General features: G+C 48.8%; 1 protein-coding gene across 4 annotated transcripts in view; it reads left to right on the forward strand.

Moving 5' to 3' along the window:
* Positions 1-22,793, forward strand: part of LRRK1 (leucine rich repeat kinase 1) — a 171,360-nt gene extending 148,567 nt beyond the window's left edge. For all 4 annotated transcript variants that reach the window (XM_075346006.1, XM_075346009.1, XM_075346007.1 and 1 more), the window contains 3 exons: positions 4,750-5,597; positions 17,347-17,448; positions 19,906-22,793. In XM_075346006.1, coding sequence (XP_075202121.1) covers positions 4,750-5,597; positions 17,347-17,448; positions 19,906-20,083 — 1,128 coding nt within the window. In that variant the 3' untranslated portion in view covers positions 20,084-22,793. The remainder of the gene's footprint in view (positions 1-4,749; positions 5,598-17,346; positions 17,449-19,905) is intronic.
* Positions 22,794-26,371: the final 3,578 nt, after the last annotated feature.

Consider the following 26,371-nt stretch of genomic DNA (forward strand, 5'->3'; position numbering starts at 1 on the left):
AGAAATTAAAAAATTAGTAGGGTTCAGAGGATGGGAGGATAAAGGGATCCATTTAGTGTCACAAGTACTACAAAATAATACTCTTAAAAGCTTTGAACAACTGAGAACGGAGTTTCACCTTCCGCATGTCTTCTTTTATCAGTATTTGCAGCTGAGACACGCACTGGAAAGACAGGGGAGGACAAACCCGGTCACAGTGACACATAATCAAACATTACATAGGCTGCTTACATCTGAGTCCTCTAAGGGTCTTATTTCGGAACTATATAAAAAATTACTACCTGCCCATCTGGAAACACATCCATTGATTGTTAAAAGCAAATGGGAACGAGACGTCGGTCCCCTGACGGAAGGCCAGTGGTCTGATATATTGGAACAAGTTCCTAAACTGGCGGTATCGGAGTGCCAAAAGCTGTCTCAAATATATCTCATCCACAGGGTATATAAAACTCCCAGTCTACTATTTAAGATGGGACTCAGACCAAACACACAGTGTGTTAGGTGTGGACAGGATGATGCCCATTTGATGCATGTTATGTGGGAGTGTGGACACATTGGTGATTTCTGGAACCAAACCCTGGGACTTATAGATCAAATATATCATATCACAATACCACCGTCGCCCCGCCTGTGCCTGTTGAGTCTATGGGAAGGAGAAGTGGATCCGGATTCTCCAACAGCTCTGGGAATAGCCCGTATCTTGTACCAAGCAAGAAAGCTACTTGCATATCACTGGTTAGACCCTCTACCACCAACATTACCAGAGCTCAAAAACAAATTAAATAACGTCATAAGATTGGAAAGGGGAGTTTATTTAAAAAGAAAAACATTGAAAAAGTTTTACAACATTTGGCGGCCATGGATGGAGTTGCCGGGCCTACCCTCTAGTGCACTGGTTCGGGATGCAATGCTGGACCGGTTACTGTTGTGCCTGCAGTGATGGCATGTGTGAGGAAGGGAATTAAAACTAGTTTTTTCTGTGGCGAAATGGACTTTGAATGAAGAGGTGAGAGAGGACTGGAACGGTTTCATGGATGACTGCACGGAGAGGGAGGGGCGGGAGAGTATAGCAATATGATGTGGAGCGACACGGCTGATGGAGGAGGTGTTCCTGTTAGTCTGAGGCATTATTGCATAATTTAAGTTTTGTTTATTTGTAGATCCACGAGGTTTGTAGGCTCAAGCTATATAATATAACTATGATTTGAGAACTCTATTATTATATTTACATACATGCAGAGAAAGAACCTGATTTATAAATCACATGTGTTTATCTGTTTATTGTTATCAGTTATATGAAAAGTGAAATACTCTCTGTATTGATCCCTAATAATTTAATAAAAAAAGATCTGATTTAAAAAAAGGAGAGGATCATTTCCAATTCGTGGCTCTCCCCTTCGGGTTAGCGACGGCCCCTCGGGTATTCACCAAGGTCATGGCGGCAGTGATTGCGGTCCTGCACCTCCAGGGGTTAGCAGTGCTTCCTTATCTGGACGACCTTCTGGTCAAGGGTACATCCAGCGCAGACTGTCAGCGGAGTGTTTCGCTCACTCTCGCTACCCTAGCCCAATTCGGGTGGATTGTCAATCTTCCCAAATCCACTCTGACTCCGACCCAGAGTCTCACGTACCTAGGGATGCAGTTCGAGACTTTGCCGGCACTTGTGAAGTTGCCCTTAGACAAACAGCTGTCACTCCGGTTGGCGGTGCGCTCTCTCCTGAGGCCCCGCCGTTATACCCTCAGGCGTCTGATGCAGGTGCTGGGTCAAATGGTGGCCTCCATGGAGGCGGTTCCCTTTGCCCAGTTCCATCTGCGTCCTCTGCAGCTGGACATTCTCCGCTGTTGGGACAAGCGGCCTTCCTCCTTACAGAGGTTAGTGGCTCTGTCGCCACGGACCAGGAGCTCTCTTCAGTGGTGGCTTCGACCCCTCTCCCTGTCCCAAGGGCGCTCCTTCCTGACTCCGTCCTGGGTGATTCTCACCACGGATGCCAGCCTATCCGGCTGGGGAGCGGTACATCTCCACCACAGAGCACAGGGCACTTGGACTCCGTCCGAGTCAGCCCTTTCAATCAATGTGCTGGAAACCAGAGCTGTGCTTCTAGCTCTCCTAGCCTTTCACCACCTGTTGGCGGGCAGGCACATTCGAGTCCAGTCAGACAACGCGACAGCGGTTGCCTACATCAATCACCAAGGCGGGACACGCAGCCGCCTGGCAATGTTGGAGGTCCAACGCATTCTTCAATGGGCGGAGGACTCCAAGTCCACCATATCCGCAGTCCACATCCCTGGCGTAGAAAACTGGGAGGCAGATTATCTCAGCCTCAATCCGTGGATGGTGGCGAGTGGTCCCTGCACCCGGCAGTGTTTCAGTCAATCTGCCGCAAGTGGGGCACTCCGGACGTGGACCTAATGGCATCCCGTCACAACAACAAGGTTCCGGTTTACGTGGCTCGCTCCCACGATCCTCAGGCCTTCGCCGCGGACGCTCTGGTTCAAGAGTGGTCCCAGTTTCGTCTGTCCTACGTGTTTCCCCCTCTAGCTCTCTTGCCCAGAGTCCTGCGCAAGACCAGAATGGAGGGCCATCGAGTCATCCTCATTGCACCGGACTGGCCCAGGCGAGCTTGGTATCCGGACCTGCTCCAACTGTCCATGGAGATGCCGTGGCATCTTCCGGACCGTCCAGACCTGCTCTCGCAAGGTCCGTTTTTCCGCCCGAATTCTGTGACACTCAAATTGACGGCGTGGCTCTTGAGTCCTGGATTTTGACGGCTTCTGGTATTCCTCCTGAAGTCATCTCCACTATGACTCGGGCCCGTACGTCTTCCTCCGTCAAGATCTATCACAGGACTTGGAAAATTTTCCTGTCCTGGTGTCGCTCTTCTGGCCATTCTCCTTGGACATTCTCGTTGCCGACCCTTCTGTCTTTTTTTACAGTCCGGTCTGCAGCTAGGACTGTCCCTCAACTCTCTCAAGGGACAAGTCTCAGCTCTATCAGTTCTGTTCCAGCGGCGTCTCGCCCGGCTGGCTCAGGTCCGCACCTTCATGCAAGGTGCGTCTCACATCATTCCGCCTTATCGGCGGCCCTTGGATCCCTGGGACCTTAACTTGGTCCTCACGGTATTGCAGAAACCCCCTTTCGAGCCCCTTAGGGAGGTTTCTTTGTATCGTCTTTCTCAAAAGGTGGCCTTTCTAGTTGCCATAACTTCTCTCAGGAGAGTCTCTGATTTGGCTGCGCTCTCCTCGGAGTCACCTTTTTTGGTTTTTCACCAAGACAAGGTAGTTCTCCATCCGACCCCGGACTTTCTTCCTAAGGTGGTCTCTCCCTTCCACCTTAACTAGGATATTTCCTTGCCTTCCTTCTGTCCGGCCCTTGTTCATCGCTTTGAAAAAGCGCTGCATACTCTAGATCTGGTGCGTGCTCTCCGGATCTATGTGTCTCGCACCGCTGCGCTTAGGCGGTGCACCTCTCTTTTTGTGCTAACCACAGGGCGGCGCAAGGGTCTCTCTGCTTCTAAGCCGACCTTGGCCCGTTGGATTAGATCGACCATTTCGGACGCCTACCAGAGTACTCAGGTGCCTCCCCCGCCGGGGATCAAAGCACACTCGACCAGAGCTGTCGGTGCCTCTTGGGCTTTTAGGCACCAGGCTACGGCTCAACAAGTCTGTCAGGCTGCCACTTGGACTAGCCTGCATACCTTTTCGAAGCACTACCAAGTGCATGCTCATGCTTCGGCAGATGCGAGCTTGGGCAGACGCATCCTTCAGGCGGCTGTCGCCCACTTGTGAAGTTAGGCTCCGCCTACTTCTTAATTTTTTCTGTTTATTCCCACCCAGGGACAGCTTTGGAACGTCCCATGGTCTGGGTCTCCCAAAGGAACGATAAAGAAAGAGAATTTTGTTACTTACCGTAAATTCTTTTTCTTATAGTTCCGTATTGGGAGACCCAGCTCCCTCCCTGTTGCCTGTTGGCAATTTTCTTGTTCCGTGTGTTATCACCGGCTGTTGTCGTGGACAGAGTCTCCGGTTGTTCCGGTTCTTACTCGGTTCTACTTGTGGGTGGCTATTCTCCTTCAGCTTTTGCATCAAACTGGCTAGGACTGGCTACCAGGGGGTGTATAAGCTCAGAGGGAGGAGCTACACTTTTAAGTGTAGTACTTTGTGTGTCTTCCGGAGACAGAAGCTAAACACCATGGTCTGGGTCTCCCAATACGGAACTATAAGAAAAAGAATTTACGGTAAGTAACAAAATTCTCTTTTTTTCATTAGATTTTTTATTGTTTTCTTTTCTACTACTGTTTAGTTTTCTCTCCTATTGGTATGCCATGTTTTAAATAAAGCTGTTTTGCTTTTGATACCTACTGGTGTTTAGTTTTGATAAAACTTTATAAGTCATGTGTGAAGTGTTTGCATTTTTAGTGCATTTTCACTGCAGATGCGCAACAAAAACACATGCGTTTTTACCTGTCGATTTTCTTCTTCTCATTCAACTATAACAATGGGCAGGAGATTTCTATAAATCCCATCCACTTTGCTGGAAATGTACAAAAGTATGTAGCAGAAATAAATGCACTAAACTCTCATGGTGGGAACGATCACACATACACAAGCATGGCTGCTCTACATTGATACTGTCTTTTGCATGTAGCTTGTACAGAATAATACATCTGTGCAGGTTGTACATGAAGTTATCTGAACGATCCACAGTTTTACCACAGTTTATTGCATGTTTTTTTTTTTCTTCTTTGATAGAGCTCCACCTTCGTATTTGCCGGCCTGGCGGACAGCCTGATTTGCGTGTTTCCAGTATCCGGTGGCATTCCTAGCTCGGATTGCTCATACATCTGTTCTCGCACTGCCAATCGTACCATATTCAAAATAGGAGATGAAGATCCCAGACAGAATCCATACTCCGTTATGGCCATGGAGATCTCCAATGGAGGATCTGAGGTCTGGTACAGCAACGGGCCTGGTATCCTGATAGTAGATTGCGCATCATTGGAAATAACTAAACGGCTTGAACCTTACGCTGCTCCATCATATGTTATATCAATGGTGTCCAGTTCAGACTGCAATGGGGAGGAAACTGTTTGGTGCTTGGACAACAGGACAAATACGTTAGTTATGTACCATGCTGCTAGTTACCAGCTCTGTGCCCGGTACTTCTGTGGTGACTGTAGTCCTTTAAGAGACATGTTCACAGTAAAGGCTACTTCTGAGCTAGCCCCCATCACCTTACCCGGGGACAGTTGTGAGAGTCAATGCCAGGCAAATATGGGTGTCCTCTACAGCCAGGATAGGGGAACACAGCTCATCAGCCACCAGGACTCTCTCACAGACTATTGCTCATTATCATCAGTTTCCTCTTCTTCTGTGCCCCAAGGAGCAGCAAAGTCTTCCTCCAGCCTTCCCAGTACACCGGTCAGCTACAGTAGTGTCCTGTTCTCCACCGACAGTGAGGAACCTGAGCTTTCACGTGAACAAAGGCCCAGAATGCCTAGTGAGAGTTGGGGAAGCAAAGCCCCTCCATCAGAAGAGGAGAAGTTACGCCTTCAGGCGGTGCGGATCCTTGCTGTTAAAGATTTGCTTTGGATCCCAAGGTGAGGCACACTGAAATGTATTTACTGCATAACAAAGGTATCACAGGTAGTGCAAAGGAAAAGTCGAGCAGTTTTCTGCATTATTCAGAATAAATCTTCATGTTTAAGATGACTTATTGAAACTAGGATGCAGCAGCCTGTTTGCTTCGTATGGGCTGCTTTCCTCTCCATAGATTTTCATAGAAATTCTCTTTTAAAGGCATATTCACACAGCAGTATATATCTGTGACTATAGATAAGCAAATCAATTCAAGCTTTTCTGGTGGTGTTCCCAGTCCGGTCTCTCTTGGCAGCCAATCTTGTCCGGTAGTCTGGGTTCTTCTGCTTCTTACGAAGACCCCGTAACATCACATGAGTTCTAGTGATACAACGTACTGTACCATCATGATATCGCAGAGTCTAGTAGGCACCAGAGACACCCAGGATGCCGGGCTGAGAAGGCCAAGCACAAAAGTAAAGACCAGCTGCTATGGAAGTTGCGATTAGACACTGAACTAGGGCAGAAGGGATCAAAATATTAATTTCTATCTGTCAATTTAATGCAACTATTCACACATCAGTATTTTTCACTGAACTCCATATATGATCCCAGACCATGGGCCATGACCAAGCAGCATCTCTTGCTCTGCGAGGCCTGTACCATACATGGATTTTAAGCATGGTTCTTCAGGAGGTTCTTGGAGTACTCTTATATGGGCTGATCTGTATTTATTTTTTTTTGCCACATATAAACCTGTGTTTTCTTGGCAAAGTTATGACATTTAGAAAGTGCAAATTAAGATGATCATACAGTAGATATTTTGGACAGCTGAAAAAGCCAATTGTAGATCAAGGTTATCCCCTTGTCGGCACCATTTCATGACAACAAAGCAGCATAAGATTGTTACATTTATTTTCTTTATCGTTCCTATGGGAGACCCAGACAATGGGTGTTTGTGTGTCCTCCGGAGGCAGAAGCTAAAGTACTACACTTAAAAGTGTAGCTCCTCCCTCTGAGCTTATACACCCCCTGGAGAACCAGATCTAGCCAGTTTATCGCTTTGTGTTCAGGAGGCATGCATCCACACATGCATTCTCATCTGATTTTTGATTTTTGGAAAGAGTTTGAAGAAAAGTGGGTCCAAGTGTGGACCCCCGGCATGTCCCTTCTCACCCCACTGTGTCGGCGGTGTTGTTAAGGTTGATTCCAAGGCTGGAGCCTTACATGCCGCGCTCCTTCACCATCCCTCCTGGGCTCTGGCTTGAAGTGGGAGCCAGCACGGTTCTCCATGCTTGGCAGGAGACCGGTCTCCTTCCGCAGCCCTTCAGGATCCTGCTGGACCAGAGCACTCATCCCCAGGGACTTGGAACCCTGCATCTCAGCAAGCTAAGTACCTGAGACGTTTATATATTGGGGGTCCCTGTACTTTATTGTTGTGGGAGAGTGTGCTGATTGTGTTTTATGACATTTCCGGCGGGTTCTCTGGCTGTCGCCTGAGAACCGCGCCGATGGTGCCTGCGCGCCGGCCGCACCGCTCAAATTTAGGCCCCGGCTTTGCCGGAGGCCTAGTTTCGGTTTCTCTGCCCTCGCATGTCATTCATGCAGAGGGACAGGCTCGGCTCCGCCCGGCGGCCGTTCTGCACAGGGGAGGGACACTCCTCACTGCAGTGTATGTCCCCTCCCCTGTAGGTCTCTATGGCCCTCCAATTCCCGCTCCTTAAGCAAGTCCCGCCCCCTCTCTTCGCTCCGGCGGCCATTTTCTCAGCGTTCCCCCTGCGATCAGTCATTGCAGCGCTGGTCTGCAGCATCCCTGCTGAGGTGCTTGGGGTCCGGGCTTCGGGATCTGGAGGGCACACAACAACGCTCCAGCGGTCTGGTAAGCCACAACCTCTGGTTGTGGACCTCTGTATATACTCTCTGGGGGTCATTCTCTGGCAGAGCCCCCACTCCAGCAGCATGTCTCACACGAGGAGCAAGGCTCCAAAGCTGTATTCAGTATGCACTGCATGTAAGCTCCTACTGCCTGAACCGAGCACCTATCCACATTGATGCCTGCTCTAACCTGATGGTGCCTCAGCCTGGAGTTTCACTCCCAGTGGTCTCTCAGGCTGCTCCTGCTCCTGTGGCTGAAACCCCGGCTTGGGTAGAATCCTTTTCTAGGTCTATCTCCCAGTCCTTTGCTGAGTCCATGGGACTTCTGTCCAAGACTTTGCTGAATATGCATCAGCCCCCTTCACAGGGTGCCTCTGCTGCTAGGGGTCTCTCAGGAACGGAGCTCACAGAGGATTCATCATCTGGTCCCAGACCCTGTCCTTCTAAGAAGAGACACAGGGTTCCCTCTCCTTCCTCGTCCCGCGGCTCTGATTCAGGAGCTGACTCGCAGGACGAGGAGGATGCCTTTACTGGGGGCTCGGAGGCTAACTCCATATACCCCATTGATCTGTCCGAAAGTGACTCAGATGTTAGTGATTTGATTGCGTCCATTAATTCTGTACTGGATCTCAATCCGCCAGTATCAGAGGAACAACCCTCTCTAGCAGAAAAGCACCAGTTTACCTCGCCTAAAAGGGCAAAGAGTGTGTTCTTTAACCACTCCAGTTTTCAGGCCGCGGTGACCAAGCCCAGGGCCTGTCCTGACAAACGCTTCCCAAAGCGTGGTTCTGATGACCGTTTTCCCTTTCCACCTGAGGTGGTCAAGGAGTGGGCTCATTCCCCAAAGGTAGACCCCCCGGTGTCTAGACTCTCAGCCCGGACCGTTGTATCGGTGGCTGATGGCACCTCTCTTAAGGATTCCACTGACCGCCAGATTGACCTTCTGGCCAAATCTGTATATGAAGCGGCAGGGGCCTCGTTCTCCCCGACTTTTGCAGCAGTGTGGGCTCTTAAAGCCATCTCTGCTTCTCTAGAGGGGATGCATTCCCTCGCCAGGGAATCTATGCCCGAAATGGTTACCTTTAACTTCCCAAGCTTCAGCTTTTTCATCCTATGCCATGTCTGCCATGCTGGAGGCTTCTCACCGCACTGCGGTGGCTTCGTCTAATTCCCTCGCTATCAGCAGGATCTTGTGGCTTCGAGAGTGGAAGGCAGATGCTTCTTCAAAGAAGCACCTTGCTGGACTCCCTTTTGCTGGGTCCCGGCTGTTCGGTGAACAGCTGGATGAAATTATTAAGGAAGCTACTGGCGGGAAGAGTACTTCCATGCCACAAACCAAAACCAGGAAACCTGTCCAGGGCAGGAATCAGTGGAGGTTTCGTTCCTTTCGTTCCTCCAACTGGTCGTCCTCTAAGCCCTCGGCCTCGTCCACTAACTCAGCCAAGGACCAGAAATCCAACTGGCGCCCAAAAGCGCGTCCACAAAAGACCGCAGGAGGTGCTGTCGCCAAGGCAGCGTCCTCGTGACTATCTGCCCGCTCCAGCAACATCCTTAGTCGGTGGCAGGCTCTCCCACTTTGGCGACGCATGGTTTCAACACGTCTCCGATCAGTGGGTGCGGGATATCATCTCCCACGGCTACAGGATAGAATTCTCTTCCAGCCCGCCAAACAGATTTTCTCTGTCAACTCCCCCCTGCTCCAAGGCTGCCGCCTTCTCTCAGGCCGTGGCATCCTTGCAGGCCAAGGGAGTAATTGTACCGGTTCCCGCCCGGGAACGGTTCAGAGGTTTCTACTCAAATCTCTTCCTAGTCCCCAAAAAGGACGGTTCCTTCCGGCCCATCCTGGATCTCAAGCTTCTCAACAAGCATGTTCAGGTGCGACATTTTCGCATGGAGTCTCTGCGATCAGTCATTGCCTCAATGACCCAAGGGGATTTCCTGGCATCCATCGACATCAGAGATGCCTATCTGCATGTGCCAATTGCAGTTTCACACCAGCGTTGGCTACGTTTTGCAATCGGAGAGGAACATTTCCAATTTGTGGCTCTCCCCTTCGGGTTAGCCACGGCCCCTCGGGTATTCACCAAGGTCATGGCAGCAGTGATTGCGGTTCTGCACCTCCAGGGGTTGGCAGTGATTCCTTACCTGGACGACCTTCTAGTCAAGGCTTCATCAAACGCAGACTGTCAGCGGAGTGTCTCGCTCACTCTTGCCACTCTACCCAATTCGGGTGGCTTGTCAATCTTCCCAAATCCACTCTGACTCCGACCCAGAGTCTCACGTACCTAGGGATGCAGTTTGAGACTCTCCCGGCACTTGTGAAGTTGCCCTTAGTCAAACAGCAGTCCCTCCAACTGGCGGTGCGCTCTCTGCTGAGGCCCCGCCGTTATTCCCTCAAGCGCCTGATGCAGGTGCTGGGTCAAATGGTGGCGTCAATGGAGGCTGTTCCCTTCGCCCAGTTCAATCTGCGTCCCCTGCAGCTGGACATTCTCCGCTGTTGGGACAAGCGGCCTTCCTCCTTGCACAGGTTAGTGGCTCTGTCGCCACAGACCAGGAGTTCTCTTCAGTGGTGGCTTCGGCCCCTCTCTCTGTCTCAGGGGCGCTCCTTTCTGGCCCCGTCCTGGGTGATCCTCACCACGGATGCCAGTCTTTCCGGCTGGGGAGCGGTATGTCTCCACCACCGAGCGCAAGGCACTTGGACTCCGTCCGAGTCAGCCCTTTCCATCAATGTGCTGGAAACCAGAGCTGTGCTTCTGGCTCTCCTAGCTTTTCACCACCTGTTGGCGGGCAAGCACATCCGAGTACAGTCAGACAACGCGACAGCGGTTGCCTACATCAATCACCAAGGCGGGACACGCAGCCGCCTGGCAATGTTGGAGGTACAACGCATCCTTCAATGGGCGGAGGACTCCAAGTCCACCATATCTGCAGTCCACATTCCAGGCGTGGAAAACTGGGAGGCAGATTATCTCAGCCGTCAAACTGTGGACAGTGGCGAGTGGTCCCTGCATCCGGCAGTTTTTCAGTCAATCTGCCGCAAATGGGGCACTCCGGACGTGGACCTAATGGCATCCCGTTCCGGTTTACGTGGCTCGCTCTCACGATCCTCAGGCATTCGTCGCGGACGCTCTGGTTCAAGACTGGTCCCAGTTTCGTCTGTCCTACGTGTTTCCCCCTCTAGCTCTCTTGCCCAGAGTCCTGCGCAAGATCAGAATGGAGGGCCGTCGAGTCATCGTCATTGCTCCGGACTGGCCCAGGCGAGCTTGGTACCCGGACCTGCTCCATCTGTCTGTAGAGGTGCCTTGGCATCTTCCGGACCGTCCAGACCTTCTCTCACAAGGTCCGTTTTTCCGCCAGAATTCTGCGGCTCTCAGATTGACGGCATGGCTCTTGAGTCCTGGATCTTGACGGCTTCTGTTATCCCTCCTGAAGTCATCTCCACTATGACTCGGGCCCTTAAGTCTTCCTCCGCCAAGATCTATCACAGGACTTGGAAAATTTTCCTGTCCTGGTGTCGCTCTTCCGGCCATCCTCCTTGGCCTTTTTCCTTGCCGACCCTTCTGTCCTTTCTACAGTCCGGTCTGCAGCTGGGACTGTCCCTCAACTCTCTCAAGGGACAAGTCTCGGCTCTGTCAGTACTGTTCCAGCGGCGTATCGCCCGGCTGGCTCAGGTCCGCACCTTCATGCAGGGCGCGTCTCACATCATTCCACCTTACCGGCGGCCCTTGGATCCCTGGGACCTCAATTTGGTTCTTACGGTTTTGCAGAAACCCCCCTTTGAGCCTCTTAGGGAGGTTTCCTTGTTTCGTCTTTCACAGAAAGTGGTCTTTCTAGTGGCCATAACTTCCCTCAGGAGAGGCTCCGATTTGGCTGCACTCTTCTTCGGAGTCACCTTTTTTTGGCTTTTCATCAAGATAAGGTTGTTCTCCGTCCGACTCCGGACTTTCTTCCTAAGGTGGTCTCTCCTTTCCACCTTAACCAGGACATTACCCTACCTTCCTTTTGTCCGGCTCCTGTTCATCACTTTGAAAAAGCGTTGCATACTCTGGATCTGGTGCGTTCTCTCCGGATCTATGTGTGTCGCACCGCTGCTCTTAGGCGGTGCACCTCTCTTTTTGTGCTAACCACATGTCGGCGCAAGGGCCTCTCTGCTTCTAAGCCGACCTTAGCCCGTTGGATTAGGTCGACCATTTCGGATGCCTACCAGTGTTCTCAGGTGCCTCCCCCGCCGGGGATCAAGGCACACTCGACCAGAGCTGTCAGTGCCTCTTGGGCTTTCAGGCACCAGGCTACGGCTCAACAAGTCTGTCAGGCTGCCACTTGGACTAGCCTGCATACCTTTTCAAAGCACTACCAAGTGCATGCTCATGCTTCGGCAGATGCGAGCTTGGGCAGACGCATCCTTCAGGCGGCTGTCGCCCATTTGTGAAGTTAGGCTCCGCCTACTTCTTAGTTTTTCTGTTTCTTCCCACCCATGGACTGCTTTGAGACGTCCCATGGTCTGAGTCTCCCATAGGAACGATAAAGAAAAAGAGAATTTTGTTTACTTACCGTAAATTCTTTTTCTTATAGTTCCGTATTGGGAGACCCAGCTCCCTCCCTGTTGCCTGTTGGCAATTTCTTGTTCCGCGTGTTATCACCGGCTGTTGTCGTGGACAGAGTCTCCGGTTGTTCCGGTTCTTGCTCTGTTTTTACTTGTGGGTGGCTATTCTCCTTCAGCTTTTGCACTAAACTGGCTAGATCTGGTTCTCCAGGGGGTGTATAAGCTCAGAGGGAGGAGCTACACTTTTAAGTGTAGTACTTTGTGTGTCCTCCGGAGGCAGAAGCTAAACACCCATTGTCTGGGTCTCCCAATACGGAACTATAAGAAAAAGAATTTACGGTAAGTAAACAAAATTCTCTTTTTTTTGAGGGGGGGGGGAATTGTTGGATGCTGTAGCTGATCATTTATAGTGACTGGCAGATCTGAATCCCATCAATGGAAGCCCAGAACTGGCCGCAGATCGTGGCTGAGATCCAATGTCCAATTTGTCCAGACTGCCATTTAAACTTAACGTTGTGAAAAAAGACTTCACACGCTGACCATAGATGACAAGTCATTCAGAATCCGTCCATCTGAAATCCTTGATATTTGGAAAGCTGTAGATATTGGTATTACATGCACCTAGATTTGCTTGGCTGTATTTTATTTTGTAGCCTATGATAGCCAATGACCAGCTACTGTATTATCACTTTTTATACTACAGTAAGGTATTGACCTGCCTAAATTTTCCATTTTCAGAATGCAATCAATTTTATTCAATCCTACAGAATCTAATTACACATCAATATCCCTTGACGCACACTTACACCACACTATAGATCCACCCAACATAAATATAAAATCATATAAAATGGTCATGACACATCTTGGCTCTTATGACTAATGTAAACCACAGACCAACCTAAACCAAAAGAATGTCGGGGACGGGAAACCTTATGATGTAGTCCTGTTGCCATGTTTGACCATGATATGAGTCTAGCACATGTGACTAGATTCAGTAGGTGTCTCATTATCCTGTGGTTCAAGAACACTGTACTTTGGTAGAAAAACTTTCAAAAGCTTCATAATTGTAACCATTTTTGGGCATTGACAAATGTAGACTGACCAAAATAACAATCTGTCACTGTTCCCGAAAGGTCTCTCATCAGTACAAGATTTATATATCTGAAGCCTAAAGGCGCGGATTGTCTGCCGCCTTAGACAAGGCTCCAATCATGTAGGCACGCATATTCTGCCATATTATTAATATTTATTTATAGATGTACATGAGAAGGGGTTACATACAGAATACATATACAGGTTACAATAGACAGACTAGCACAGAGGGAAGAGGACCCTGCCCTTGCAGGCTTACAGTCTATAGGATTTTGGGGAGGAGACAGTAGGTGGGGTGTAGGTCATATTTGATTCTGCTTTTATCACGTGGCATAGATTTTCTGCCTCTTTAGATTCTGCCCCCTCACAGATAGGCATGGATTGTCTGCTGCCTTAGGGGTACTTTGAACGTTGCGACATCGCTACTGCGATCTCGTCGGGGTCAAATCGAAAGTGACGCACATCCGGCGCCGGTAACGACGTCGCAAAGTGTAAAGCCTAGAAGCACCGATAAACGATCGCAAAAGCGTCGAAAATCGGTGATCTGTGTAGTGTCGGTCATTTCCATAATTTCGCTGCAGCGACAGGTACGATGTTGTTCCTCGTTCCTGCGGCAGCACACATCGCTGTATATGAAGCCGCAGGAGCGAGGAACATCTCCTTACCTGCGTCCTGCCTGCAATGAGGAAGGAAGAAGGTGGGCGGGATGTTACGTCCCCGCTCATCTCCGCCCCTCCGCTTCTATTGGCCGCCTGCCGTGTGACGTCGCTGTGACGCCGCACGACCCGCCCCCTTAGGAAGGAGGCAGGTCGCTGGCCAGAGGGACGTCGCAGGGCAGGTAAGTGCATGTGAAGCTGCCGTAGCGATAATGTTCGCTACAGCAGCTATCACAAGATATCGCTTCTGCAATGGGGGCGGGAACTATCGCGCTCGGCATCGCTACAATCGGCTTGTGATGTCGCAGCGTGCAAAGTACCCCTTAGATTCATCTCTCGTCACGTAGGCGCAGATATTCTGCCACCTTAAACTCAACTCGTATCATTTACGCATGGATTTTCTGCCACCTTAGACTCGACTCCCCATCACGTAGACTCAGATATTCTGCCACCTTAAACTCTGCTCCTGTCATATACGCATGGATTGTCTGCCACCTTAGGCTTGATTCCTGTCACATAGGCACAGATTTGCTGCTTCCTTTAACTCTGCTCCTATATTATGTACGCTCGGATTTTCTGCTACCTTAGGCTTCATTTTCTGTCATGTAGGCTCAGATATTCTGTCACCTTACTCTTGGCTCCTATCATGTACGCACAGATATTCTGCCACCTTAGATTTAACTGCTGTCACGTAGGCACAGATATTCTGCTATCGTAAACTCTGCTCTTATCATGTACGCACGGATTGTCTGCCACTTTAAGGCCCCTTCACACTAAGCAACATCGCTAGCAACATCGCTGCCAACGAACAACTTTTGTGACGTTGCTAGCGATGTTGCGGTGTGTGACATCCAGCAACAACCTGGCCCCTGCTGTGAGGTCGTTGGTTGTTGCTGAATGTCCTGGGCCATTTTTTAGTTGTTGCTGTCCCGCTGTGAAGCACAGATCGCTGTGTGTGACAGCGAGACAGCAACAACTAAATGTGCAGGCAGCAGGAGCCGGCTTCTGCGGAGGCTGGTAACCACAGTAAACATCGGGTAACAAGAAGCCCTGTCCTTGGTTACCCGATATTTACCTTTGTTACCAGCCTCCGCCGCTCTCACTGTCAGTGCCGGCTCCTGCTCTGTGCACATGTAGCTGCAGGACACATCGGGTTAATTAACCCGATGTGTGCTGTAGCTAGGAGAGCAGGGAGCCAGCGCTAAGCATTGTGCGCTGCTCCCTGCTCTGTGCACATGTAGCTGCAGTACACATCGGGTTAATTAACCCGATGTGTGCTGTAGCTAGGAGAGCAGGGAGCCAGCGCTAAGCGGTGTGCGCTGCTCCCTGCTCTGTGCACATGTAGCTGCAGCACACATCGGGTAATTAACCCGATGTGTGCTGTAACTAGGAGAGCAAGGAGCCAGCGCTAAGCAGTGTGCGCTGCTCCCTGCTCTCTGCACGTGTAGCTCCGTGCGCTGGTAACCAAGGTAAATATCGGGTTGGTTACCCGATATTTACCTTAGTTACCAAGCGCAGCATCTTCCATGCGGCGCTGGGGGTTGGTCACTGGTTGCTGGTGAGCTCACCAGCAACTCGTGTAGCGACGCTCCAGCGATCCCTGCCAGGTCAGGTTGCTGGTGGGATCGCTGGAGCGTCGCAGTGTGACATCTCACCAGCAACCTCCTAGCTACTTACCAGCGATCCCTATCGTTGTTGGGATCGCTGGTAAGTTGCTTAGTGTGACTGGACCTTTAGACTCGGATTCACATCACGTAGGCTCAGATTTCCTGTTGCCTTAAACTCTGCTCACATTATGTACGCATGGATTGTCTGCCGCCTTAGGGCGGCTTTGCACGTTGCAACATCGCACGTGCGATTTCAGTGGGGTCAAATCGAAAGTGACGCACATCCGGCGTCACTTTCGACTTCGTAGTGTGTAAATCCTAGATGATACGATTACCGAGCACAAAAGCGTCGTTATCGTATCATCGGTGTAGGCTCCGACTTTTTCATAATTACGCTGCCGCGACAGGTACGATGTTGTTCCTCGTTCCTGCGGCAGCACACATCGCTGTGTATGAAGCCGCAGGAGCGAGCAACATCTCCTTACCTGCCGCCGGCGGCTATACGGAAGGAAGAAGGTGGGCGGGATGTTTACATCCTGCTCATCTCCGCCCCTCCGCTTTGATTGGTCGCCTGCGGTGTGACGTCGCTGTGACGTTGTACGACCTGCCCCCTTAGGAAGGAGGCGGGACGCCGGCCACAGCGACGTCGCAAGACGGGTGAGTGCATGTGAAGCTGGCGTAGCGATAATGTTCGCTACGCCAGGAATCACAAGATATCGCTGCTGCGACGGGGCGGGGACTATCGCGTGCGACATCGCAGCATCGGCGATGTCGCAACGTGCAAAGCCCACCTTAGACTCGACTCCTGTCAATAGGCATGGATTTTCAGTCACCTTAGACTCGACTCCCCTCATATAGACATAGATTTTCTTCTGGCTTAAACTCTACTTCTGTCACGTAGATATTTTCTGCCATTCCAGATTTGACCCATCAAATAGACCACATATTAAGTAATATGTTGCTTTGAAAATTGACGTATATGTGAACATAATTTGATTTCCTCCAGGGTTACGTCTGCTCTTGGCCCTTCTGTGCCTGTAGGTAAATCTGGTTTTATCTATAATATCCTATGTTTACAATACAAAAATGTCATCTGAATGACCTTTTTGAAATATATGAAGCTGTGTGTCTGGATTGATGGCGAAAAGAGCCTTAGGGGCACTTTGCACACTACGACATCGCAAGTGCGATGTCGGTGGGGTCATGTCGAAAGTGACGCACTTCCGGCGTCGCTCTCGACATCGTAGTGTGTAAATCCTAGATGATATGATTAACAAGCGAAAAAGCGTCGTAATCATATCATCGGTGTAGTGTCGGGGAATTCCATAATTACGCTGCTGCGACGGTACGATGTTGTTCTTCGCTCCTGCGGCAGCACACATCGCTGTGTGTGAAGCCGTAGGAGCGAGGAACATCTCCTATCTGCTTCCCACAGCTCATGCCGGCTATGTTGAAGGAAGGAGGTGGGCGGGATGTTTACGTCCCGCTCATCTTCGCCCCTCTGCTGCTATTGGCCGCCTGCTGTGTGACGTCGCAGTGACGCTGCACGACCCGCCCCCCTTAATAAGGAGGCGGTTCGCCGGCCAGAGCGACGTTGCAGGGCAGCTGAGTGCATGTGAAGCTGCCGTAGCGATAATGTTCGCTGCGCCAGCTATCACCATGATATCGCAGCTGCGACGGGGACGGGGACTATCGTGCTCGGCATCGCAAGCATCGTCTTGCGATGTCGTAGTGTGCAAAGTGCCCCTTAAGGCCCTGTCACACACAGAGATAAATCTGCGGCAGATCTGTGGTTGCAGTGAAATTGTGGACAATCAGTGGCAGGTTTGTGGCTGTGTACAAATGGAACAATATGTCCATGATTTCACTGCAACCACAGATCTGCCAAAGATTTATCTCTGTGTGTGACAGGGGCCTTTATTGTAATCATGTATGTTATATAATATAATGCAATTTTGACAATCATTACTACATGTTTAACTCTGGATTCTTTCAGACGTGGAGGCGACATTATCATTATAGGGCTGGAGAAGGAGTGTGGGGGACAGAGGGGCCGCGTCCTCGCAGTGTTACAGTCTGGAGAACTGATACAAGATGGGTAGGTTTCCTTTATATGCAGTAAGTGACCCATATTTACGTCTAGTGTTTTTTTTTTTTTTTACTTTTTTGTTTTTTTTTTTAATTTCTTGTTATATAAAGATTCCTTCTTAGCAGATGGAATCTCAGCCTTTTTATTATCACAGGCAGGACTACAGTGAAGGATCTTAATAATCGTAAGTCATGCATTCCTATTTAGAGAAGAGTAATAGCTTAAATGCAAGGCCGGCTCCTGCCGCTCGAGCTGAGGGTTAGCTCTATCCCTGCAGTTTTCTTTGCATTTGTATTTTATCTTGAAGGGTAACATAATACACAGATTTCAAGACTAAACATTCACTGATTTATCCAATTAATTTTGAACTTTTGATGCCAGAGTGATTTAATAGTTAGAACAGTTGGACATGACAGATGGCCTATCGTTAGCAGTTAATTTAAAATAAGTTATTTTTTCCTGACTTCTGGCTTTTCCGTTCAGGCAGTCATAAAAGTAATCGCTGTAGAGTTGGCAGCCTGGACTCTAACATAAAACCATCAAAAACCAGAGAATGCACTAACTTGTAGGTTTCCAAAAATCAAGGCTACCATTCAGCAAACAGTTTTTGGCAGAATTTTGGGGTAAAACTGCTTGAAATGTCACAATTTTTTGTGCAACTTGTAGTTCCGTGTTTCTCCGAAAATAAGACCTACCTCGAAATTAAGCCCTAGCAGGAATTTTCAGTATTCTTGGCGTAGCCCTACCCCTAAATAAGCCCTAGTCGTGGTTCAATAATGAAGCGTCCATGGAGCTAAAAAAGTTAATGAATACTGCAGGATACCCACACACATCAGCTCGCACACTCACCACACACATCAGCTCGCACACCCACCACACACATCAGCTCGCACACTCACCACACACATCAGCTCGCACACTCACCACACACATCAGATGGCACACTCACATCAAATTGCAGATTCACCACACACATCAGCTCGCACACCCACCACACACATCAGCTCGCACACCCACCACACACATCAGCTCGCACACCCACCACACACATCAGCTCGCACACCCACCACACACATCAGCTCGCACACTCACCACACACATCAGCTCGCACACCCACCACACACATCAGCTCGCACACTCACCACACACATCAGCTCGCACACCCACCACACACATCAGCTCGCACACTCACCACACACATCAGCTCGCACACTCACCACACACATCAGCTCGCACACTCACCACACACATCAGCTCGCACACTCACCACACACATCAGCTCGCACACTCACCACACACATCAGCTCGCACACTCACCACACACATCAGCTCGCACACTCACCACACACATCAGATGGCACACTCACCACACACATCAGATGGCACACTCACCACACACATCAGATGGCACACTCACCACACACATCAGATCGCACACCCACATCAGATCGCACACTCACATCAGATCGCACACTCACATAAGATCGCACACACGTCAGATCGAACACCCGCCACACACGTCAAATCGCACACACACCCACATCAAATCGGGCACACACACACCCACATCGGATCACACACACCCGATCAGATCACACACACAATCACACATCAGATTGCGCACACACACTCACCACATCTGATGATACCGATTGCTTCTGGCCGGTAGATAACCCTGGGATCCAGTGCAGTGGAGCGCGAGGACCTGCGGGTGGAACGCATGGAGGAACTTGCGGTCCTTAGCATTTCAGAGTGCAACGTTCTCTTTATTTATGTTGTATTCTCAGACATCCATAAGCCTCATGTCTGCTTTCCTAAGAGGGAATTTGCCACAAGGTTTTTGTAGAGTCCCTGATACCAGCGATGTCACTTACAGGATGACTTGTTGCAATATTTATTAATAGCAGTTTTATCTGCTGCCGATGTACCAGTTCTCTAACTGCTGAGCAGCAGGTTTAATAGTTGTCTAGTGATAATCTCCTACTAATAAAACTGTAATTTTATCGAAACTAATGTAGGTAGCCCAGTAAATGACACACCAGTGGAATCGTGGTCTCTGTCTCTACTTTATGCTGCTGTCAGATTAGGTGGGAAAGAAATGGTGACAGAGTCCCTTTAAGGGTTAATCCAGGACAGAATTGCTGCAGATTTACCCAGATCAAATGAGCAATAGATTACAGTAGCAGGTAAATGGATGAGGTTTTTGTTTATTTTTACAAACTGTTTTTTTTTAATCAAGTCTACAGTGTGCTTGATCTGTTGTAGATTTCTTCCATGTATTTTCCAGTGTGTGTGTAGAGTGATTGAATCAGATGCAGATTTTGCAGTGGAATTTGCCTTGCTTTTTGCACCAGAACCCACAGTGGATATTTTCCATTCTGTGTGGACCCGGCCTACAGAGCCGTCTGCTGATGTTTGCAGTCTTAGTGAAAGAGAATAGTCATCCATTTCTTGCTCTCTTCTCAGGGTCTGTGTGGAGGCCGCGGCTGTATCCAAGGACTCAGTGGTTTGTTGCCTGCAGAGTGATGCTCTGGGCTGGATTCTGTCTGTCTGGAGGGGATGGGGAGCGGCAGAGTTTGACATCTTCTATCATTCAGCTGATGAACTGAGAAGACTAGAGACCTGCATGAGGAAGAGGAGGTAGTAGAAGCAAAAACCGCAACTCTATTTTGCCCACAAGCCTTGCGGCCCCCTGCAGCTTCCCATTGTTCATCAGGACATATTTTCTATGATGTCAGTGTGTTGTGAAGAATGGAAGCATGGTAAGGATGTGTCCTGCGGATTATGGGATATTGTCGGGTGGCTTGTGCCGGCCGCACTGGGAATCAAGCACAGAAGAAGGGCCGACCAGAGGGACGAGTCGTGTAGAAACATCTTCACTCTGTGACTGCAGTGTTTAGAGAGCATCCAAAGATTTCATAATCTCAACCATTTTCAGTAATAACACTAGAATTTCATGTAACCAAATCTGGACTAGAGAAGATTGTAGAAAGAAAAGAACTCCATTATTGGCAGACAGCTATGCTCCAAATATCAGCAGCTTGCTGTACGCCTTCACTGCAATGGCCTTACTAATGCTGCCTTGTAGACTTAAGGAGAACCTGTCGGGTTCCTCGCGCCCACAGAACCACCAGCAGCTGTGTGCCGTATCTAAATTCCCTGCCTTAGGCTATTTGCCCACGCTGCGGAAAATGCGCGGAATTTGCCGCGGATTTTTCGCTGAAATTCTGAGGATTTTTCAACAATCTGCAGCACAGCTACTCCCCAGCCATTTCTATGGCATTTGGGAACTGCTGTGCCCACGCTGCGTTTTTTTCCGCAGCGGAAATAATGCGGATTTTCCTGCGGGAAAATCAGCAGCATGGGAATTATTCCTGCGGACTTCTCCGCAGGGTCCCATATACTTACCTGCCTTGATAGAAGACAACGATGTCACTTTCTCCGTCCGGTGCACAGGAGCGCGGTCGATCCAGGTACAGGAAGGAAGAGGTGGGCGGGGCCTGCACGAACTCTGGTCATGTGACAGCCGGAGCTAGTGCAGGCCCGCCCACCTTCTCCAGCACAGTGCACCAGACGCTGACAGAGTGACCCGGCCGCCGGAAAGCGAGGTGCTGCATGATGGAGGTAAGTAATATGAACGCCCCGATCACTGCAGGACTTGTTCTGCATTGAGGATGCAGTGCCAAAGCCATGGTACTGTATCCTCAATGCAGAATTCCCGCACCATATCCGCAGGACATTCCGCTGTACATCCGCAGCATGGAAACAGACAGAAGTTGTGCTGCGGATTTCTGGGAGCACCTGCGGAATGTCCTGCGGATATAACCGCAGGATCCTGTCCCCGTGGGCACATAGCCTTACAGTCTCTTTATTACATTGCACTCATCAAGTAATAATTAGATAAAAGTATTTCTAAAGTCTGTTTATGATATGCATATGATCCCCTTGACTAGTCATTGGGACGTTCGTTTCTGCACACTAGTCGGCCCACGTTGCGTGTGGGGGTGATGACATGGTTTACAAGAGCCAGCGGTCTACAAATCTTACGCATGCGAGCAGTTTTGTTCGCTCATGTAACTGAATATCTGAAGCCAGGTGTACATGTCCCGGATTCAGAGAGGGGCACTGCGCGTGACCAGGAGTGCAGATGGCGGCTGTTCTTCAGCTCTTCTGTGTATGTGAGCCGTCATCTGCACGAACAGTCATGTGTAGGGCTTCTCTCTGGAGCCAGGACACGTACCACGTGCATGCGTGTAATTTGTAGAGCGCTGGCGATTACACCGGCTTTTGTAAATCATGCTAGCAAAGGGGCGTGATAACTTGCTACATAGGCCGACTAGTCTGGGAAACCTAAATCCACATCGACTAGTCAAAGGGTTCATTTGCAGATCATAAACGTACTTTAGAAATACTTTTACCCAAAGATTTGTCTAATGTGATAAAGCGACTATTAAGCAGTGAATCTAGATAGGTGCATAACTGCAGGTGGTTCTGGGGGCACGTTAAAGCACCTCTGTAACCAGATTTAATAAAAAACTGCATACATTAATAAGTAGATATTTAAGTTCTGATGAGGCTGGTGTACTTACTATGCAGTGACATACAGCAGAATGCATGGACAACAATGTCATTTTGACATTGCTTTGTATTGCATTTTATGGGATGCTTTTTTAGTGCTTTTTCAGGCAGATTCTGGGCAAAATGTAAAAGACGTTGCAGGCAGCAAAACTTTCAAAAAAGTTTTAACTGCAAATCCCTGGTATTTCAAAGTAAGTATACCAGTCTCATCAGGGCTTAGAGAGCTATTTATAAAATGTATGCAGTTTGTAATGAAAAATCTAGCGGCAGCACCGCTTTGACGGCGATCTTTTATTCTTTGCACTAGCAGATGCAAGTCTGTATATCAGAGGCTGGATTTGCGATATGTAAATGTACTGCACGTATATTACAGCACTCTGCCTGATAGGGGCTTACTTTGTGCAATATTGGCAAATTCGCTCCAAGAAAAGTGAGCATTTCCCATTCCACCCTTGTCATGATTGGGTGACATGCAGCTCTTGGGGGCGATAGTTCTGCACTTTCAGCGGGAGCCTAGGTAGCACAATGTGCGCTGTATCCAGCTGTTTCTCATAGTTTTTTCTTTTCCCTGTAACACTTGGACCGGGGCCATGTTTTGTGGAGTAAACTTCTGGCTGCAGAGGAATCACAGCCGGGTGGATATGACCGCAGCACGTCCAATGTTCCCGGAGCCTCACTGCCGCCTATTTCATGATGCACCATTGTTTCCATTACAGACAGGATATTTTGTAACTACATTAAACCTTTTTGTACAAATATTAATGTATATTAAAAACTGAAGAAAAAAACGACTGCTCTGTTCTTTTTAAGAAGCATCACTGATGAATAAAATGAGACACTTGTCACCGCAAAAGCTGAAAGAATTCAGACGACTTCATGGGAATCTTACACCAAATCACTGCACTGGGGAGACTCCTTCAGCTTTGTCACCTCTCGGCTTTGCTTTTTTTAGTTTTTTTTTTTTTTTCAGCTTTTTTCTGCGTGTTTTTTTTTTTTTTTAATGAATGTTGTTGACTATGACAATTTGACTTAGTTTTTTCATAGAGTGACATAAATGATCTCGGAAGTAGCTGGCCCATTTAACGAGTCTTGCAACATCACCCAAGATGAATGTACTCTAAAATTCTCTCTGGAGACGGCCTTTTTCATGGAGATGGCTCATCATCAATATAAAGCAGAATGGCTGGCTGAATCTGACGCCCATAAGACAACATGGTCTCTATATGGGTATTAATAATTTCTCCAAAGGCACTACACTTCACCAAACTCTTCTCTACAGTTGGCTCGTTAAAGGGTTAGACTGAGTTATAGCATAGCCGCCACTCTTAGGTGGTACGTGCAAGATAGTTTCTTTTGCTCTTTTAGGCCCTGTGTGCACTAGAAAATGGAATTTTCGTAAGAAAATTCTGGCCCCTCTGAAAGATTACCGCACCTGCGGTAAAAAAACCATGTGAGTTTGCTGCGGTTTTTCCGCAAGTTGTTCCCTGCGTTTTTTGACCATTATCTATGTCAAAAAATGCAGGTACCTGCAAAAAGAAGTGACATGCATATTCTTTTTGCTGCAGAAAACATGCAGCAAAACCTGGTGGTGAAAAAAACCACAGTATGCGCACAGCCTTTTTGTTTTACCATAGGTTTTGCTGGGGAAGGACTGCAGCAAGGTTATGAACATTTTCTGTAGTAAAACCGCAGTAAAAACCGCAGCGTGCGCACAGGGCCTAAGACAGCTAATTTACATACCTTTCTCCCATGCATTGCCTGTAAGACTCCATTCATAGCAGGTCTCCCCATTGGACACCATTGCCATCAGCTACTAGAACTGCTGCTGCTCATAAATTACTACAAAATTGTATATACTGTGGTCCAACAGAACAAAATTGAAGATCTGCTACTTAAAAAACACCTTCTTTATTAGAGAACAGTGGAAATGTGCGCAAGACTGAAGTTAAGGGGGTTCTTGATATGAATCCACCTCCCAGTAAGTGATTTTGGTCATACTGTCTTGTTCTGCAGAGTCCAGGAAACCCCTGAAATCAAACAGACAGTTTCATACTTTTAAAGGCTTGGTCCAATACTTATACCTCCTTTTATAAATGTCGATCTTTAACCCTTAACCGCTGTTGTTATTTATTATAAAATCCCCTGTCATTGTCCCTAGACAGCTATTCCTTATTTTTTCCATTAGTTCTTATGACCATTCGTTTTAGGGGTGTCTCAACAGAACGTCACAGGATGATGACCATGTGGCTATATCCCCTTCCTAAACAGGATGTCATCTGTGGGTGGCGCTGTGGTCATAACACAGCCTCTGTCACCACCATTCCTTGATGACATTCTGTGCCGGATGGAGAAATGACCACAGCTTAATTGACCACTGCCACTTTTCTCTCCCCAATGCCTGCATCATTTCTCGGTGCTACCACAGTACCTGTTGCCTCTTTCCCTGAAATGAGATGTCATCAGTGTAGTGAGTGCCTGCCCCACACCTTCTATCACTGAATCGTCATCAGGAGCAGCGCTTTGGTCACTTGCCCTATTTCTATCACTGCTCCCTGATGATGATTTGTTTCAGAGAAAAAGGCGGTGGGTGTCAGAAGCAGGAACTGTGGTGGCCAGCGTCGTTACTGGCTACCGAGGGAATCTCCTGTAATAGCAGGTCCGGATTCAGTTACCTGCACTGAACTCTGGAGCTCTCAGCTGTGCTCCGGCGTGTAGCCTAGACTGAAACGCGAGCGCCGAGTGATTGATTCCCCGATTGCGGTTCAGTTCATGACAGCTGCAGACAGGCCGGGCTGATCTCCGGTGCTCTCACCTGAACTCCGGCGTTCAGCCCGGCATGTCCGCAGCTGTCATGAACTGAACTGCAATCGCCGGGGAATCAGTCGGCGCTCACGGTTCAGTCCTGCAAACCCTGAGTTCAGTCCAGGCTGCACTTTGGAGCTCAGGTGAGAGCTCTGGAGTGCCATGCAGGTAACTGAACCCAGGCCTGGCATTACTGGAGATTCCTCCGGTAGCCAGTCCAACGCTGGTGGTGGCTGCCACTAAAGCGGTATACAGAAGTATGGCTGTGTCCATTGAAGCTGCCAGTGATGGGAACAGAATTGTGCAGGCGGCCACTGAAGCTACATTCACTGCTCTATCAGCCCTTCTGAAACAGGTCATCATCAGGGTGCAGTAGTGAGAGAAACTGTTGTAGGTGATCACTGATGACATCCTGTTTTGGACAACCCCTTTAAATTTGAGCACAAGCATGTGATCAACCTATAACCTAACCTAAGGCAAAAACCTCATGAGGTAGCTGCTAATTGGAAAGAAATGTTTCCCCTAAGGCCACATTCACATGTTCAGTATTTGGTCAGTATTTGTAAGCCAAAATCAGGAGGTAAAGTATAATAGAAACACATTAAGCCAATTTATTGGGTCTTCATGAATAACTTCAAAGAGAGGTACAATTATTATGAAGAAGGTCTGCAGTTTTCATCCACTCTTGGCTTACAAATACTGAATGTGGCCTAATATAGGGCAATCAGACTAGTTCTTTGAATCAACATTTCATCACACGCTGTAGTACTCATAACCTGCAATATTTGGATTTTTCAAGAACAACATCCAGGTCTCCTTGCACTTTTGTAGGGATTCAATCATTACAGTGTCATGTGGCATAGTCTCACTACTCTTACAGTAAATAATCACCTTCTGTGATAATGATTAATCCTCCTTTTCTCTACATAGAGGATGCCCCCTTTTTGTATCATTGCAGACCTAGGTGTAAAATGAATATTAGCAATAACTCTATACTTGTCCTTCATGTACTTCTACATTGTAATAAGATCGCCTCTAAGGGGTACTTTGCACATTAAGATATCGCTAGCTGATGGTAGCGATGCCGAGCACGATAGTCCCCGCCCCAATCGCAGCAGCGATATTTTGTGATTGCTGCCGTAGCGAACATTATCGCTACGGCAGCTTCACATGCAGTTACCTGCTCTGCGACGTCGCTCTGGCCGGCGAACCGCCTCCTTCCTAAGGGGGCGGGTCGTGCGGCATCACAGTGACGTCACACGGCAGGCGGCCAATAGGAGCGGAGGGGCAGAGATGAACGGGACGTAAACATCCCGCCCACCTCCTTCCTTCCGCATTGCAGCCGGGACGCAGGTAAGGTGATGTTCCTCGCTCCTACGGCTTCACACACAGCGATGTGTGCTGCCTGCTGGAACGAGGAACAACATCGTACCGTCGCTGCTACGAAATTATGGACATGTCGGACCCTACACCGATCATACGATAACGACGCTTTTGCGCTCGTTAATCGTATGTGAAAGGATTAACATACTGCGATATCGCCGGCGACGCC

Source organism: Anomaloglossus baeobatrachus, chromosome 4, assembly GCF_048569485.1.
Source record: "Anomaloglossus baeobatrachus isolate aAnoBae1 chromosome 4, aAnoBae1.hap1, whole genome shotgun sequence".
In the NCBI taxonomy this organism is placed as follows: Eukaryota; Metazoa; Chordata; class Amphibia; order Anura; family Aromobatidae; genus Anomaloglossus; species Anomaloglossus baeobatrachus.